The following is a 20,307-nucleotide window of genomic DNA, read 5'->3' as shown; positions in this document are numbered from 1 at the left end:
AGGGGTGCTAATCCTTCCCCGGGCGTAACCGTACTCCCGAGCCTAGATCTAGAAAATCGTAGACCGGTTTAGGGTTCTTTTCGGTGGGCTTAAAATTAATTTAATTTTGCATCGATTAGAATCGAGTCAATAGGAGGCCAATCACACCTATTAAAAAAAAGATTGGTGGCGACTCCTAGTTTAAATTTTTTAGTGAGTTTTCACATTTACGTCTAGCGGTCGGGTTCCCGGACCCGCACGTTACGACAATATGTCGTCTGAGAACTACTACTAATAAAGATTTAGGAATCAAGATAAACATTCCTGAGTTTGAAGGAAAGCTTCACCTTGATGATTTTCTTGACTAGCTCTACATAGTGGAAAGAGTTTTCAAGCTCAAAGATGTTCATGATGAAAGACGTGTGAGGATTGTTGCAATTAAATTAAAAAAGAATGCCTTTATTTGGTAGGAAAATCTCAAACAGCAATGAGAAAGAGAAAGCCATAACAAGATTAGAACATGGGACAAGATGCATCGAGAACTCAAACATAAGTTCCTTCCTAAGTATTATCGACAAGAAATTTTTATTAAATTTCATAACTAGAGGCAAAAAACAATATCGGTAGAGGAATATACATTGGTGTTCGAACAACTTCACATGAAGTGCAATGCTTATAAACTTGAATAGCAAATTGTAGCTTGTTACCTTGAAGGTCTCATTGTTGAAATTGCAGATGTTGTTCAACTACAACTATATTGGAACTTAAATGATGTCATTAGATTAGTGTTAAAGGTTGAGAAACAACGATCATAAAAAAGCTCAATAAATTCATTTAGACAAAAAGATTCTACCTGAAATCGTGAGAAACAAAGTTCAGTAATAATTTCACCTCCAAAGGTAAACTTTTCCAAAACTACAAGCAATAATGATAAAGAAACTGCTTCTACTCGTGCTTCTAATGTCAACAAGAAGTGTGTTAGCTTTATGAAGTTTAAAATTATTATAGTTTGAATTGAAAAAAGTGATCAAAATTGCTTCAATGATCTTTAAACTTCTTTGAGTGATCCTTGAAGTTGTTTGAATGGTTTTTTGAAGTTGTTTGAAAATGTTTTTGAACTTAATTTATTAATGTAAAAAACTCTCATACATTTGCTTTTGAAGTGCATAAGTGTTTCTATGTGAAAAATGATCAAAATTGCTTAAATGATCTTTGAATTTGTTTGAATAATTTTTAAAGTTGTTTGAATGAATTTTTGAACTTGTTTGAATAGCTTTTAAACTTTTTAAAATAAGTTTCGAAGTGCCCAAGTGTTTCCATGTGAAAAGTTTTAAAATTACTTGAATGAGTTTTGAAAATTGCTTTAATGATTTTTGAACTTGTTTAAATTAGTTTTAAACCTCCCTTGCATTTGATTTTGAAATGTTCAAGTATTTGGCATCAAATTGAGTTTAAAAAGAAGAATTCTCTATGTTTTAAGCTACAAGTATCGATACTTTGGTCAAAAGTATCGATACAATTAAAATAGAATGGTTCTGCCAAGAATGTGTGGATACATTTCAAAATGTATCCATACATATGTATCGATACATTTAGTTTATAACTAGTCGTTACACACGAAAATCAAAGGAAAAACGGCTATTTTCTTTACCAAACCTTCTCCAACGGCTCCAAAGCTTCTTTAACAATAAAAAGGACTTCTCCAACACATTTACAAGGTTAGAAGAGTGGAAAAAAACATTATTTGATCAAGAATCAAATTATATGAAGAAAAAAAAGAAAAAAAAGAGAGAAACCAACTAGAGCAAGCAATTCACATTCTTCCACCAAGCTTTTAAGCTTTCTTGTGCTATAATTCCTTTGTGTCTTCATTCTTATCTTTTGTAATCGTTTTTGTGCTCATCATACTCTTCCTACATTGTATTTACTTAGTAAAACCCACCTTCTAGAGGCATCTTTGCTACTCAAAATTGTAAGAAAGAAAAAGGTTGTCATTTAACCTTTGAGAAGGCATTGTGAAGGTTGTGCTTGATCCATAAAAGGCATTGTATTGAGAGGTTGTGCTTGATTCTTGAAAGGCATTATAAAAGTTATGCTTGAGCCTTAAAAAGTATTTTTCATAGTGGATTTGAAATTCCTTAATGAGCTAAGGGAGAGAACATAGGTAGAAAGCCGAACCTCTATGAAAATATTATGTCTTCTCTCTTTATTTTTCACTTCTTGAATTTATGCATTTACATTAAAGAATTTATCAAATTTGTTCTTAACTTGTTTATTCCTTAATTTACTCTTCAAATTATTGTTGACACATTTTGATAGAAAAACAAATTTACGAAAATTATTTTTAGCTTGACTTGATTGAAAGCTTGTGAAAATTTTACACTAATGTAATTTTGCCTTAAAGAGTTTGAAAATTTATTTTCAACTTATTTGGTCATTACTTTGCTTATATTCCTTTTGGCATGTTTTAAAGTGAAAATTTTTTTTGAGAAACTTGTTTTCAAACTTGCCTTCATAAAAAGTTTAAATTTGTTGAAAAGAATTTTTTAAAATCTAATTCACCCACCTCTTAGATATTTTTCTTATTATTATAGGGCTAACACTTCTAACAAAGTGCTTCAAATGTCAAGGATTTGGGTATATTGCTTCTGATTGTCCAAATCGAAGAATTATCTTTTTAGTAGAAGAAAAAGTTATGGAAGAACCTATCATGGAAGAAGTAGAGGATGAACTAGAAATGTTCAATGAAGATGAGACAGAAGAAGTTTCTGTTGACCATGGAAAACCTCTTATTGCTCGCAGTAACCTCAATACTGCTATGATGATTGAAGATGAAAGTTGACTTCGCCACAATATTTTCTATACAAGGTGTACATCCCAAGGGAATGTTTGCAATGTCATTATTGATAATGGAAGCTGTGAGAACATTGTTGCTAACTACATGGTGGAAAAGTTGAAGCTTCCAATTGAGGCACACCTTTATCCTTACAAGCTACAATGACAAAGAAAGGGAAATGAAGTTAAAGTAACGAAACATCGTTGTGTTCAATTCTCTATTGGAAATAAGTATCAAGATAAAGTTTGGTGTGATGTTATGCCAATGGATGCATGCCACTTGTTGTTAGGACGCTTATGGCAGTATAATCATCCAGCTTACCATGACAGATACAAGAATACTTATTGCTTCATCAATGATGGAGTAAAAATTATGTGACTCCACAAAAGCTTGAAGACCACCAAAAAGACAAGAGGACGATAAAGCACTCATCTTTGTGTCTGGCCTAAACAAAGCTTATCGTTAGTCAAGCCTCTTATACCTCTTATTAGTTTGTAAGGAGAATGAAGAATCTTCATCCTTACCTAAAGATGTCAAGCCCATAATTGAGGAGTTCTGTGATGTTGTACCTGATGAGATAGCCCACGGATTGCCACCAATGTGAGATATTCAGTATGCCATTGATATTTTTCCTAGTTCTTTAATTCCAAATCAACCTGCTTATTGCATGAGTCCATAAGAGCATAAGAAGTTACAATCTCAGGTCAAACAACTTTTGGAGAAAAACCTGGTAAGAGAAAGTGTTAGCCTTTGTGGTGTTCCTACTTTATTAGTTCCAAAAAAAAAAAAGATTGAACATGGAGTATGTGCATTGATAGTTATGTCGTGAACAAAATCACCATCAAGTATTGTTTTCCTATTCCTCAACTTGATGACTTGTTGGATTAATTGCATAGTGCTATTATTTTCTTCAAGATTGATTTGCGTAATGGTTATCACTAAATTCGAATGCAACCTAAAAATGAATGAAAAACTACATTTAAAACTCGTGATGGGTTATATGAATGGACAATTATGCCATTTGGCCTCTCTAATGTACCTAGCACCTTTATGTGTTTAATAAACCAGGTATTCAGTCCTTTATTGATAAGTTTGTTGTGATTTATTTTGATGATATTTTAGTGCATAGTTGAAGTCAAAAGGAGTATTTGGAACATTTACAGTAAATCTTTGAATTACTTCAAGATTCAAAGCTTTTTGCTAACTTATAGAAGTGCGAATTTATGACAAATAAAGTTATTTTCTTGGGATATGTTGTGTAAAGCCAAGGAATTGAAGTGGATTAAAGCAAAGTTGATGTTACTATCAACTAGCCAGTTCTAAAGTCACTTCATGATGTTCGAAGCTTTCATGGATTGACTTTTTTTTACCGACATTTCATTAAAAATTTTAGTTCTATTGTTGCTTCACCTATTAAATGCCTCAAACAAGATAGTTTTATATGGAGTACCAAGGCACAACATAGCTTTGAGGAATTGAAAGAAAGGATTACTAAGGCTCCCATGCTTGCACTTTCGAATTTTGATTTGGTGTTTGAAGTTGATTGTGATGCCTCCAATATAGGTATTGGTGCTGTTCTATCTCAAGAGGTTTGATCAATTGCCTTCTTTAGTGAGAAACTCAATGATGCAAAGTTGAAATACTTAATGTTTGATAAAGAGTTTTGATCTATTATTCGAGCCTTAGACCATTGGAGCCATTATTTATTGCCAAAGAATTCGTCTTGAATTCTAACCATGAAGCCCTCAAACACCTCAACGCAGAACACAAGTTTAATCGTCGATATGTAGCTTGGAGTAAGTTCTTCAAGCCTTTCCAATTCTCTTCAAGCATAAGTTAGGTGTGCAAAACAAAGTAACTGATGCTTTAAGTCGTCACCTTACTCTTCTCTCTACCTTACAATTTAAGATTATTGGTTTTGAAGTTGTGGAAGAATTGTATGAGAAAGATCCTAAATTTGATGAGATATGGAAGTCTAATTCTCAAAATCCTTATCGACAATTTCACTAACAAGAAGGGTATCTTTTCAAAGGTAATCAACTGTGCATCCCTCAATGTTCTCTACGCCAATTTATTATTTGGGAAGCTCCTAATGGAGGATTAGTTGAGTAGTTTAGGAGAGACAAAACATTGGCTCTTGTGAAAGAAAAATTTTATTGGCCTAAGGTGGAATAAGATGTCATTTGACATATTCAAAGGTTTCATACTAACCACACTGCCAAGCTTGGAAATCAAAACACTGGTATGTATAAACCATTATCCATTCCTGAAGCTTCTTGGGTAAATGTGAGCATAGATTTTGTTTGGGTTTATCAAGGATCCAAAGGCAAAAGGATTTTGTAATAGTAGTCGTCAACAGGTTTTTTAAATGGCTCATTTTGTACCATGCCTTAAAATAGATGATACTTTTCACATTGCTGATATGTATTTCAAAGAATTGTATGTCTCCATGGAATTCCAAAAATCATCACTTCAGATCAAGATGTGAAGTTTATGAGTCATTTTTGGTGAACTCTCTAGAGAAAAATGAGAACTTATTTGTAATTTAGTTTAGCAAGTCACCCTTACATGGATGGTTAAAAAGAAGTGGTTAACAAAAGTTTGGGAAACTTATTGCGAAGCTTTGTGGGTAAACACATTTGCCAATGGGATCTTATGTTAGCATAAGCGAAATTCTCATACAATAATTCTATGAGCCAAACCACTAGAAGATGTCCATTCGAAATACTTTACGAAAAATGCCCTTTTAGGCTTTTAGACCTTCCTATGTTACTAACTACTCGTGAATTTAGTGCTGATGCTGAAAAATGTGTTAAGCAAATCGAGAAGCTCCATGAAGAAGTTTGAGAGAGGATTATTCGTGAAACTACTAGAGACCAAAAGCAAGCCAACAAGCACAAAAAGTTAAATAGTTTTAAGAAAAGAGACTTAGTGTGGATCACTTAAAGAAAGAACGTTCTCCTAAGCCTCGTGCAAAATTATCTCCTCGAGCTGATGGACCATTTCAAGTCTTGGAACGTATTAATGAGAATGCTTATAAGATTAAACTTCTTGGAGATTATGTAGTTTTTTCTACCTTCAACATAGTTGATCTTGCTTTTTATTATGGAAAAGACAAAGAAGACATGGATCTGGAAGGCATTTTTTCTCCAATTTGGGGAGAATGATATAAGAGTATGTTGTTAAGTTTCGTATTATTTAGGTTACTTGCGCATTAAGTTAGATTAGGTTAAGTTATCTTTGCTTTACTTGTACTCTAAGGTTATTTCATTTTATTTATTTTTACTTAAGAATTGTAATAATCTCACATGAAAAAGTTAGAAGACTCTCTTCTTTACGAATAGTTATATAAAGCCCTCTTGGATTAATTGTTAGACACATTGAAATTGAAAATTAATAAAAAATATTTTTTTTAATAAGCAGTGTGCTTATTTTCTCTATACTCTTTTCAAAATAATAAGAGATTTTAGTATTTTTAGTTTAGCCAACCAAAGTGAGACTCTTTTCAGAATAGTAAGAGATTTTATATCTTTGGTTTGGCCAATCAAAGTCAAAGTTTGGTTATTTTTCACCTTAATAAAGTTTTTTAAGTGGGGTTTCTAACCTTGTATTGGTATTAAAGTTTCTAACTTCACCATGATTGATGTCTTTTATGATGTCCAAGTGTCCTTATAACACCCCGACATAATTTTTTATTGAAAAGGACGAACTTTTTTGACTTTGACTGTTTCGATGGGTGCTTGGGCTGTTGCGTTAAGCTTCTTCTAACCGAGAGGTTGACGAGGGAGGTACAGGGGCGATGGGGGGATACGTAGGGGTGAGGTTTATCGTTGCTGTGGTTTGCCTAGAATGGACTGGTGGGTGGAGGGGCTTTCGTCCGGATTCAATGTGTTCATTTGTGCAGGTTAAGTTCTGGTGTATATGGTCTCTTGTGGATACATTGTCTGGAGGTCTTGCCTTGTCCCGATGGGGGATTTTTTGCGTGTGGGGGAGAATGGGTTTCCATCTGTTCTGGTTTTAGAGGGCTCTCTTGCCTATGCTTTTGAGGATGGATCTGCTTTTTCTTTACACCTTTCTGTGGTTCTTCAGTTTGGTTTGGTGGCATGTGATGAGTCCTTCATTGCCCTGCGTCGTGTGGTTCTCTTGGAGTTGTTCAAGTTGGGCACGGCTTCTTCTGGCTGGAGTAGGGTGAGGGGAGCTCTTCGGTTTTCTTCTTTGGTTCCTCGATGTGCCTTTCTTTGCAGGGAGCTGTTTTGTTATTACTGCTCTGCGATCTTCAGGGTCTCATTCTTATTCTTCTGTTGGCTGTTTATGATTGTGAAACGCAGCGAGGTTCTTAGGTCTTTTGGTTTAGTTTGGACTTTAGCTTTTGTGCAGGACCAAATCACTGATACATTACAATTGGTCTGTGTATAGCTTCTGTGTACAGATTTTTTGTAATTGTATAGTACCCTTCCCACACCAGCTTCTATGCCATCAAAGTCTTGTGATTCCAAAGACTTGCCATGACATCTAATGGTGATGGATAAATATAATTTCGCTTTACAAAAAAAAAATTTACTTATTTATACGAAAAATAAAATTACTTCATTGAAAGAGAGAGGGCAAGTCATGATCATAAAAATGCATAGAATTTTTTTTTTTAAGTCTGCAGATAATTTATAAATTGCTAAAGGCTAAGTATTTTCTAAACGTGAACTTTTGTGATAACCCTATTGGGTCTAACACAAGTTATCAATATGGTTAAATTTTTTTTAAAAAAATACGGTGTCTACAAGAGGGACTCATCTGATTAAAAAAATTCAGAAAATTTTTTTTCAATCTCTCATTCCTAATTATAATTTTTCAAATTATTTTTATATTATTTTGCTGTAAAAAAGTAAATTTTATAAGAATTTGATAATCATGTTATACACTAGTGAATGTTCAGTAGATCAATTTCATCTATGTAAAATATAATCAATTTCGTTATATTCTTGAGATATATTTTAAAAAGATTTTATTCTTGAAATTTATCAACTATAATCTTTTTGCACACCAATAATAGAAACAAGTAAAATTTTAAAGCTAATCACATTTGTTACATGTCTTAAAGTCTTTTTTTTTTCAACTTTTTTAATTTTCAATCTTATCTTTTAACGCATAAAAAAAAAAAACCCAACAACAGCAACAAACATCATATGCAAATAAAAAAAAATGACTTTTGAATTTATGATTGAGGGTTTTGCGGTCTTTTCAATACCTATTGGAAGATTGACATAAATAGTAGCCTCTTATGGCGCACTAGCATTGCCTCTTGCAACGGAAAGATGATAATTGATTTTTTTTTTTCTAATTTTTGTCCACATTACACATTGAGATATAAATAAAATAGAAAAAAATAATGATTTTTTATATATATTTATGAACATAAGACCATTGTAAAGCAAAACTTTTTGTTTGTTTGTTTTCCAACAATAATATAAAAACACTAGAGTGCATTATAGAGTTGGCTTGATTATCTGGACAAGATTTTTTAAACTATTCAGATAATACTTTAAAAAAAAAATATTCAGATAATAAATATATTAATTAGGGCACGGAATTAATTTAACAATTAAACAAATAAATTAAGATATTTAGAAATTTTTGATTAAATATTAATTTATAATTAATGATATACAAAGACAAAGACATAAAGGTCGCGTGATATTATATTATTTAACAGGGTAGAAACATTCCATTCAGAGAAAAATCATTTTTTAGGAACAAAAATATTTCTTTTAGTAAAAGCCAAAAAAGCCCAAAATTGGAGACACTCAGCAAATATTATCACGTCAAGCCAAACACCAAAAGTTATGTGGTGACAATTGGCAAATGACCATGAATTTAATATAAAAAAAAAACTCTACTTGATTTACTCCGAATCTCAAAAATATAATAAAAAAGAAATCTTACAAAATCAATATTCTATTAAAGAAAAAATATTGAAAAAATAAATACATAATAAGAACCGAAAGAATTTTCTAAAAATCTAAAAAAAACAGAAAAGCAACGAAGCAATAAAAAAATAGAAATGAACAAAACCCAAACAAATAAGAAAACAATATTGAAAGAAGAATCAATAAAAAAAAAGAAGCACAAAAAAAGAGAATCGATAAAAAAAATCATAAGCTTAAAAGAAAAAATGAAAAAAATCCAAACAAATGAGAAAACAACATCAAAAGAAAGCCAACAAAAACAATAGAATAAAGTTAAAAAATCAACCGAAGTGAGTCACAAACAAAATAACAAAACTCAAAAAAAAATGAAAAGCAAAAAAAAACGCAATAAAGCAATAAAAGGGAGTTGCAAAAGAGAGAAGATAGACACCAAAATGAAAAAAAAGATTTATAGAACTCTAAGATTGAAAAGACCAAAATAGCATGGACATATAATACCAAATCCGAAAATATAGATAACAAACAATTATCTTCAACAAATAAAAAAATACAACATACGTTTCAATCAAATCAAACCACCACGTGTCGACCAATTAAGCAGTCACATGACGTCCAATTGAGGGCCAAGCAGTCAGAATACACTTCCGGATGAGGGAGGATGACAGCTTCTTTGGTAGAACCACTGAACAGAGGCATGTATTCTCTCTTGGATCCCTGTTTACAAGTATTTTCTGTACCTTTCTTCTTTGACTTAAAATTTCCTCTATTTTCTTACACGCCAATAAAATATCAGCACGTGCGTCCCTCACAGAAACCACAAGCCATGGGCAAATATGAATGCTGAAGCATTTTAGTGCCCAGCTTATGTTTCTCAACCAAACCGTCCATGTGGCGGCCAAAGAAGAGAAAACGTGACAGCCAAAGGAACAAAAAATGCGGCCAAATTATGGTAGCGGTTCTTTCGGAGCTTCTTTTTAATTATAGGAATTACTATTGAACAATATTTATATAATTTATTTATTTTAAAGATCCAAATTCAATTTTAAAAATACAAATTCAAAAAATTTGAAAATTATAAAGGATAAAATTTTAAATTTTTTTTATATTAGTTAGCACTTCTTCCGTTCCAAATTATTTGTCCTTTTTTTTTTCATGAAATTTAAGAAAAATTTCACTTTAGTGTATTTAATGTTTTAATTTAATATTTTTTATAAAATTGATATTTTATGGTTTTTAATGTCAAAAAATTAAAAAAATTATGAAAAATAAATTTTTTCATTCGGGTAAAGACTTGTCATTATAACAACGCTCCATTTGGTAAGGTTACTGATCATACATGCCAAATATTTACAATCAAATGTATCACTAGAAGCATAAGACACACAAAATAGGAGATATCTAGCGGCCAAAAATTAAACAAAGAAAATGAGAGGCATTTAAACATAGTTTTGGGTCACAAGAAACCGTAGTTGCACTTGCTTAACGACCCACTTCAAGGCTCGAATTAGTTAAAAAAGGTTCATTAGAACTGCTTGATGCTGTTGCCACAGGTTCATGATACGTAGGAATAGGCATGTTTAACGGCAGATTTGGCAGTGCCACATCAAAATCAAGAACCTGAATTGCCTGCCTGATTGAAGGTCTCAGATTGCTATCAGGATGAGCACACCATAGTCCAACCATCATCAAACGCTCTATTTGTTTTCCATCAAACTCCGTATGCAGCCTTTCATCAACAGCCGAAAGAAGGTTTCCACTTCCATAAAGATGCCAAACCCATTCTACCAAACTAACATGTGAAATTTTTTTCTTTGGATCCACTGACCTTCTCTCCGTGGCAATTTCTAAGGCAACCACACCGAAACTATATACATCCGAGGCTTTACTTGCTCTGCCTGTCCTTATGTATTCCGGGGCCATATAACCTAATGTCCCCGCCAGCCCTGTTGTCAGAGGACCTAGCTCATGGTCCATAAGCCGTGCCAATCCAAAGTCACCAAGTTTGACGTTGAAACCAGAATCTAGCATTATATTGCTCGATTTGATGTCACGATGCACCACGCATTGCTCCCACTCTTCGTGCAAATAGAGCACTGCAGAGGCCAAGCCATAAGCTATTTTGTACCTCAAAGGCCACGTGAGAGGAGCTTTCTTGCCAAAAAGGTAAGAGTCAAGGCTACCATTTGACATGAGCTCATAGACAAGTAAGAAATTGCCTCCATCATGGCACCAACCAATGAGTTGCACCAGATTACGGTGTCTCAACCGACAAATGATCGTCACTTCAGTAATGTACTCCTTTTTCCCTTGTCTTGAGCCCCTTGCGATTTTCTTCACTGCAACTGCCGTATCTATATCACTAAGATAGCCTTTGTAAACGGCACCAAATCCTCCTTCACCCAACTTTCTCTGGTTTGAGAAGTTGTTGGTAGCTACAACAAGATCACCATAAGAAAACCTTCTCGGTCCTGCTCCTCTTTCAAGGTCGTCATTGATGGAACTTAAGTTTGTTCTTTCTTCTCTTTCTTCTTTCACCTTCTTCCACCTCCTGAAAAACACAAATGATATGCTGACAACTGTCATTAAAATGCCCAGAACTGATAGGACTACGATCAATTTGATGTTTTTTACGTTCTTTCCTTTTGTTTTCTTTATTTCTAAACTCGAGCTGAATTCCCAAGATACAAGTCGATGCCCCTCTTGAAAATGACTTGTAGCAGCTGAAATTCCAACCTTGACCCACTCAGGTAAGATTTGCTTCAGATCAATATGATGAGAAAGACTGAAGTTGAGTTGAGAAAATGTAGTGTTTCGATAATTCCATGTGACGCTCAAATTGTTAGTAGTAGCATTATAAGAAATCCATGTATCAGCAGTTTTCCCACTGTACAAACTAAAATTCCATGGGGTGTACTTAGCTGAAGAAATTGAAGTAGTGTTGATCCCCACATGCTGAACTGGAGGATCCCATTGAGGGTTGGGGAAAGTGTCAAACTCAACTAGAACAATTTGGTTCCGAGGTGAATCACTTGTTGTGGTGTTAAACAAGCCTAGAAATCCACCCGCGGAATTAGGTGGGATTTCAAATCCAACGGGAGCAAGAAAGAAAGCAAGCCCCGCTGCATACAGAGAAGTAGAACGATTTAGAGTATCAATAATGAAGGAGAAATGAGTGATGAAGTCGGCAACCTTGTCAGTCCCAGAGTCCCAGATTGGCACACTCTGGGCATAGGAAACTCGACCAACACGACACAGATAAGATACGCTGTTAAAGTCTACAGCACCAACATAAGGTCGTGCATCTCCCTCATAGACAATGTCAATTGCCTCAGGGTCGAAACGAGATATCTTAAAGTGAATTGAATTAACATAATGAAGAAGAAACAGGAAGGCGAGGAAGCAAGGGAAACTCCATAAGCAACAGAAGAGGTTGGCCATGGCTATGAGAAGAGAGGGCATGCATACAGCAGAGGTACTTCATAGAGGTATATGTTAACTTATATATCAAGGCTAGTATTTACTTTGACCTCCGTAAGCCTTAACTAATGACTTTAATTTACTTGTTTATACGAAAAATAAAATTACTTCATTGAAAGAGAGAGGCAGGGCATGATCATAAAAATGGCTAGAAAGTTTTTTTTTTTTTTTTAAGTCTGCAGATAACTTGAGTCAAGGTCTTTTGTCAGGAGTGGAAAGTGGAAAAAGGGGTGCCAACTAACAGAATCAATAATGTTTGACCAGAGAGAATGCAAACAAGCATTACTAATGTTGACTAATTTAGGCAAAAACAAGTGCTAGTTTAAAGACAACTGTGCAATTAGTGATGAAGGGGACAACACCTTGCATTGGCTTGAAAGCATATATACGCATGTTCAAGGAACTTGTTGGTAATTTAAGAAGGGAAATGCAAGACAGGCCTCATTATGGGCAGAACCGCAGAATCAGAACAGTACTACCGTGGAAAAGAGGTCTTTACCTAGAGTGCAATTTGGAGTAAAATGCCACAAAGGATGTCCTGGTGTCTGGCCTTAGAGAATGCAAAGAATATATCATTGCGGACATTGACTAATCCAGAAAGGTGAAAAAATGCTGGTTCAACATGTGCGCAATTTGCGATGAAGAGGGGATAAAGATAACACCATACAAGTTTCGAAGTCGAGAACTGATCAATCTGTTGAAGATCATGAGGGCACGTTCATTGTTCCTTCTCATTCTCCATTTCTCTGGCCTATATGCTAACACAGAAACAGAAAGCTCCATGGAGCTAATTAAAGGGATAGTACGTTGAGGAATTTCTTGAGGCTAATTGAGTTTCTTGACTTGTTAGAATTCTGTAAGTCACCAAAGAGAAAACATACATTGTGGGTTAGGGAGTTTCCCTTTAGTACAACGAAGACTTTGTCAAATGTGAAGAGAAGCGAAGAAGCAGAGTAAAGGATATGAAGATTAGAGTATACGTACTGCTGGACATTTTCCACACGTAATTGACATAATTTTACGTTGAGATGGGAAAAGAAAATAATGTTCTTTCAATAAAGAGTCGTCTAAAGTGGGTTACAACGTAAATTGAATCATGATTACATTTTTCAGTCTTGATTGATCTTATTATTTAATTTAATTAATATATATTAACAATGACACCCCACACTTACCAACATATTCAATTAAATATATTGTTGTAATTTAATAATAATAAATTATATTAATTTAAGTTTAATTTTTTAATTATCAATAGATTTGTCTGTATAGGTATGTAACTCTATTTAAATAGGGACTCATCTGACTCAAAAGGAAAAAAAAAACAAATACAAAAACTTTTTTTTCAATCTCTCTTTCCAAAATATTTTTCAAATTGTTTTTATATCGTTTAATTACAAAAAATAAAATTTTATAAGAGTTAGCGAGTCATATTATACGCTGGTGAGCGTTTAGTAGATTAATTTTGTCAATACAAAATGTAATCAATCACTGAATTCCATTTCATTCTTGAAATTTATGATCTATAATTCTTTTCCAGATTTGTAGACTGCTGAAAGGACCCTGCTCCAGCTAAGGAAAAAAATAGTTCACTCTACATGTAAATCTTTCTCTTCTAATACCTAAATTGTGGAAACACTTGCCTTCAATAAAATTTCTGTAATGAGGAGTAATTGTAGGTCAAGTGCTCATGGTGTATAGGAGAAGTGAATCTGGAATAACAAAATTCTGAGAAATGATTCTGTTTTCTGCATAAATGAAAACCAAATTCTAATTCAAGCTACAACAGCATATTCAACTCTAATGATAAAACCATTAATAACAATTCACTGTTTCATAGTAACATGTATATCAAAATAAGAAATATGCATTGAAGGATCCTAGACTAAGTTGCAAGCACTGCTGAGACATTTATTCCATCAACACCGGCTATGATGCTCACAATCAATATGTTTAAATTGACAACAAACAACAACATTAAAATAAACAAGATAATATTGCTTGAGACTCAGATGTGAACCTGCTCAACGACCAAATTGGAGGCTTGAATTAGTTATGGAAGGTTCACTAGAACTGACAGATGAAGTGGGAACGTAAACAGGAACAGGCATCTTCTTTGGAAGATCTGGAAGTTCTGCCTCAAAATTCAGGACTTGAATCGCTTGCCTTATCGAAGGCCTCATACTGCTATCAGGGTGAGCACACCACAATCCAACAATAATCAAACACTCCACCTGATTCCTGTCAAACTCTGCATTTAGTCTCTCATCAACAGCCACTAGATGCTCTCCACTTTCGTAAAGATGCCAAATCCAGTGAACCAAACTCATTTGGGAGTCCTGTTTCAAAGGATCAATTGCCTTTCTGCCGGTAGCAATTTCCAAGGCAACAACCCCAAAGCTAAATACATCGGATTCCTTACTAGCTCTACCTGTGCTTATGTACTCCGGAGCCATGTAACCTAATGTTCCAACCAACCTAGTTGTTTGCCCGCCTAACTCATGGTCCATCAGCCGAGCTAACCCAAAGTCACCAAGCTTCACGTTAAAGCTGGAGTCCAGCATTATATTGCTTGATTTTATGTTCCGGTGCACCACGCATTGCTCCCACTCTTCATGAAGATAGAGCAGCACAGAAGCCAACCCTTGAGCTATTTTGTACCTTGAAGTCCAAGTAAGAAGTGTTTTCTTGTCAAAGAGATGAGAATCAAGGCTACCATTTGGCATGAACTCGTACACAAGTAGAAATTCCCCTTTATCATGGCACCAACCCACAAGTTGTACAAGATATCGGTGCCTTAACTGACTAATGATTTTAACCTCGGTAATGTACTCCCTTTTCCCTTGCCTAGAACCTCTTGATATTTTCTTGACAGCTACTGCGATATCTAAATCAGCTAAGTAAACCCTGTAAACAGCACCAAACCCACCTTCGCCCAACTTCCTCTCATTTGCGAAGTTGTTGGTAGCTGAAACAAGTTCCTGAAAAGCAAACCTACTTGGTCCAGCTCCTCTTTCAAAGTCGTCAGTAATTGATGCTGCATTTGATGTCTCTCTTCTATTCCTTCTCCTTACCGGCTTCCTCCTTCACAAAATCGTAAATGCTATTACCACTCCAACAAGCACAACACCCGCTGAAATTGAAGTGGCAATTATAATTCTGGTGTTTTTGGCATTCTTTCCATTTGTCTCCTTTATATCAAAGCTTGAACTGAATTCCCATGACTGAATCGTGTGTCGTTCTACATTCTGACCTGTAGCAGCTGAAAAACCAACCATAACCCACTCAGGCAGAACCTTCATTAGATCAATCTGATAAGAAAGACTAGAATTCTCTTTTGGATTATTGGTTTTTTTGTAGGACCAGGACACGCTTAAATTCTTAGTAGTAGCATTGTAAGTAATCAGTGCATCAGCAGGATCATCACTGTGAAAGCTAGCATTCCAAGGTGTGTATACAGCTGAAGCAATTGAGTTGTTGTTGATCCCCACATGCACAACGGAAGGATCCCATTCAGGGTTTGGAAATGTATCAAACTCCACCATAATTATTTGATTCGTAGATAAGTCGGATGTTGTAGTGTTGAATAAGCCTAAAAAGCCACCAGCTGAATTTGGTGGGATTTGAGATCCCACGGGAGCAAGGAAGAAAGCAACCCCATGGCCGTAAGTTGATGAATTCTGGGTGTCAATGGTGACTGAGAAACGGGAGGTGAAGTCAGACAGCTTCCCAGTGTTCGAGTCCCAGAGACGTACGCTCTCAGCATACGTGGCCCAACCAACACGACATAGATAATTGATCTTGTTAAATTCAATGGCTCCAACTGAAGCTGCTGCATCTCCCTCGTAGAGAATGTCGTTTGCATTCGGGTCAAAGCGAGGAATACTGAAGTTGATTGAATTGGCAGAAGGAAGAAGCAAAAATAAGGAACAAAATAGATGTAAAATAAGAATGTTACAGAAGGCTATGGCCATGTTAAGAGCAAAGGAATTCAGCAGCGCTACTCCTGAAAGTAGCTAGCTTATAATTGATAAATGATGAGGCTAGGATTAGCTTAAATCTTGATGCTAAGGCTCAGGTCAGCTACCTAATTTAGTTTCTACGTACCTGGAAAAGCATCGCTGACATGGAATCAGTTTCCTAGAAAATTATATAAAGAATAGCATGTTTTCCGCATGTACAGAAGAGTCAACCTTAAACTGAAATGATAACACCAATGATCATTTTTAAGATTAATCTGCAACAACTCATTTTTAAGTTAAGGGTCCCGGTATTCAAGCGAGCTCGCATGACGCAACTTTAGACCCTGAAACTATGTTATCAACTTCAGCCAAAGGGTCAACCAGATTTTAGAATTTTTCTAAGACAGTTGGAGTACATAAAAAAGGAGCTAGATAGAGTAATAACTTTAAACAATTTTGTTTAATAATTCCATATAGTTGATCTTGTGCAGCTCACATCTTATTTGAAGCCGAAATTCCTGGGGATTCCCATCTGTTCTTTCTAACAAAGAAAAAGAATGGGCTTTCCCACAGCCGATAATACTATAAAAAAACCAAGACAAGTATACAATCATGTTCATTGTTGAAAGTGTTCTTTTTCCTATGGCTAAAACCTATCAATCATTCCTGTTCACCAAACATAAATCATCACAACGGCATAATATTAATAAAATACTATGGCGGGACTAAGCTCTTCGATAATCACACCCTCTTCTTCAATATGAAACTCTCAAAATCCCTCCATCCCCAATCTATCAAGGAAGAAATAAATATGAAAGAAACTAATGTGCAATGAAACACCAGGAGAGACAGCTTTAATGGAATATATAATCTGTCAGTATTTTGCAAAGAATAAGGATATCTGAAGAATATGCCTTTTGTCGATTATGAAGCATCAATAAGTTGACATAAAATGTTAGACTTGAATAATATAAGGAGAATCCTTGTAAAAATATATTGGCGTCGTTACACCTAATTCACCAGTTCAATATGCCTTGATGTTTCTATGCCAGGTTAGTCAGAAACCTGGAAAAGCTTATCGCCATTCTTTTTACCACACCTCCTTCATTGCCTAGTCTAAAAAATGTGGGAACTCAAACTTTCTTCCATTTTATAGGGACTGGAAGACCATTACGCCTCAGGACCACTGGCTTTTTCATATTTATTTATGGAAGTCCCAGATTTTGGCATTGCTGGAGTTGCAATTAAAGTATTGCTACCAGGTCAACGACAGGGAACCATCTCAGAAGGCATGGTTATCAGCCTGATCTGTATTTCCTAATTCGGAGCATCTCAGACTTGCACAGAAAAATATGGAAGGCTAAGACAGGCCCTTAGCAATACGTCAGCTTTTAATTTGTATGACTAACTTGAGTCGTAACAAAACAGGCTCAACCATTTTCATGCTGTTATGTTATACATGAATCTACTATCTATCAATCTATTCAATCTTTGACTATCTTTGTCATGCAGCTGAGTTTCTTAAGCATAAACTATTTATGACGAGAAGATAACGGATTAATTATCTTCAATTCAATCTCCGTAATATTTCATTTAACACATTTTACTACGAAAAAAACAAAGTGCCAATCAGTTAAAGCAACTCGGGATACAAGAAGTTGAAATGTTAGAAGTGTGCTTCCCATGATTAAGTCCTAAAAGAAAAATAATTATTCGTGAGAAAATTTAATAGTATAATTCATGTTAAGAACAGAAAAGATCAAGGTGGCATTTCATTGTCAAAAGCTTACTCATCCTGTGAAATTAAATTCTCTTTAGGATCAGTCTCCATTTAAAAATCAAGTCATCAATTCCATCAATAAAAAAGAAAGAAATCCAGCAATAAAAAATGTATTTATTTCCTAAGGAATTTCGGAATCAGAATGCTCTTAACGAAAATGACTATGAGAAACAATCATTAAACAAAAGAAGGATATCTATTTAGAAGCTTCAATGAAGGGAAAAGTCAATTAATTAAATAAAAGATTTCACCAAAAAGCAAGAACAATGAAGCAGTGCCAACTAAAGATTACAAACGTATATAGACAAAAAAAAGTCCCAAGGGATGACTATAGAAAGTTTAATCCAAGATAAGAATAGTCATGAAATCTAAGATTTTCTTCCTGTCTTTGCTGCCAAGGAAACACTTTCTTAAAGTCTAACGACTTGGGGGTAAACTCTTCTCATTTTCCTGTATAATATATGCATATATATAGAATTGAGTTGAATCATAATTTTATGGGGGCAGGACAGCCACTTGGTGATATTTTAGTAATGATGAATAGTTTAATATTTTGGATGGATTGTTTTTTTATAGTTTGTAACATACCTATACCCTGATGAGCAGGGAAAGAGAAAGATTAATTCAGAGAATAAACTAATGCTGTGTTTGCCATGTTTCTGCATCAGCTCAGACACTTGTGCAAAAATATGCCTTAATCCAGAGCCTGCAGCAAGGGTTGCTTACTCGAAAGGGACTATGAACCTGTAATCGACAATGGGCTAATACTTTGTAATCAACTTCTTTTTTCTTGCCAAAAACTCAACATACAAACCATATAATGTAAAAATAGTACAACTATATTTATGAATATATTTAATGTAAAACACCATATCTATATTTATGATAGTACAAAAAATGGTTAAGCAACGCTGTAATCAAACTAAATTCCTCAGTACTGCTACAAGTGTATTTATACATTAACATATAATGTAAAAATAGTGAATTTAGAAAGGAAAAATGAATAACAAGGCAAATCATGTCTAACGACCCACTTCCATGCTTGAATAAGTTATTAAATGTTCCTCAGAGGTGACTGTTGAAGGTACATGATACATAGGAACAGGCATCTTGGCTGGAAGATTTGGGATTGCTGACTCAAAATTAAGAACTTGAATTGCTTGCCTGATTGATGGCCTCGAATTACGGTCAGGGTGAGCACACCACAGTCCAACAATCATCAGACACTCTGCTTGTTTTTCGTCAAAACCCTTGTTCAACTTCTCATCAACAGCCAAAAATAGCTCTCCTTTCTCGTAAAGACCCCAAGTCCATTCTGCCAGTCCCATTTCAGATTTTCCTCTAGGATCGACAGATTTTCTTCCAGTTGCAATTTCTAAAGTGACCACTCCAAAGCTAAAAATTGCCAAGTGATTCAAAAGAACAAGTTCATAGAGCAATTAGCTGGAGCAGATTTATATTAGACATTACATATAAAATGGAGAAGACCTATTCTGGTTCATCAGATTCTAGTATATAATGAAGGGAAAAGCTTACATAGTCGCTAGTATGGAAACCCAGTAGATTTTTCCTTCCCCCTTCCGGCAATTTCTCAGCAAGCAAACATAATTTTCTTTTTGGGTAATGAAAGAAGAATCAATCCAGTAGGTCTTGAAACAGAACAACGGTATCAAAAATGTACTCCTGTTTATAGCTAATAAAACTAGTTTCATGAACTCTTTAGCGATCTCTCTTTGTTGAGGCCAAGATTCACCTCAAAATATCTGTGGACTGCATCTGCATTGAACATTACTTTTCTAGACAAGATAAGAGCATGTTCTCTAACTTCTTCCCATGGTTTTCGAATTCACATTGAAAGAGCAGAAATTAACAGATGGAATTAGCACCCACAAGACATGAAGGCCGTCAACCAATCGTTCAGTAGACAGGTTTTTCAACGACAAATATGTCCCTGTTGTTTTGACATAGAATTTTGGTGATTGTTTGCTTACAGGAGCCAGAAGCAAGAGGAGTGACCACACCAATTCATATTGTTGTCTTCGGATACTTTTTAATATTTGTTCTATCTCCAATAATTTTCATGTTTCAAGATACAGATGATTGACGAAAATGAATGATTAAATCATTGATAAAAATGAATAGTTGAACAAAAACAGGCAGGAACTGTTGCTTTCATCCGCAGTCGGAGCACATAACTACTGTTTGTCATCTCAGAATGGTACAGAAGAGTACAAGGTGCCATTGCACTGCAGTATTAGTTTCCATTCGAAGATCAAGTCATCATAATATATATAGTTACCATGAAAATACAGCCTCAGGAAGACTTCCTATGACAATATTTACGACTAAAAA

The 20,307-nt window shown here is 34.8% G+C and overlaps 1 protein-coding gene and 1 pseudogene across 1 annotated transcript; both read right to left on the bottom strand.

The window, feature by feature from the left end:
- Window positions 10,216–12,174, bottom strand: LOC18611421 (L-type lectin-domain containing receptor kinase IX.1). The gene has a single exon (XM_007047660.2). The coding sequence runs from the start codon at window positions 12,172–12,174 to the stop codon at window positions 10,216–10,218; it is 1,959 nt and encodes a 652-aa protein (XP_007047722.2).
- On the bottom strand, window positions 14,238–16,187 carry LOC18611420 (annotated as a pseudogene).

Source organism: Theobroma cacao, chromosome 1 (assembly GCF_000208745.1).
Source record: "Theobroma cacao cultivar B97-61/B2 chromosome 1, Criollo_cocoa_genome_V2, whole genome shotgun sequence".
Taxonomy (NCBI): domain Eukaryota; kingdom Viridiplantae; phylum Streptophyta; class Magnoliopsida; order Malvales; family Malvaceae; genus Theobroma; species Theobroma cacao.
Note: the sequence above shows the minus strand (reverse complement) of the source record. Positions and strands in the feature narration are given on the sequence as shown.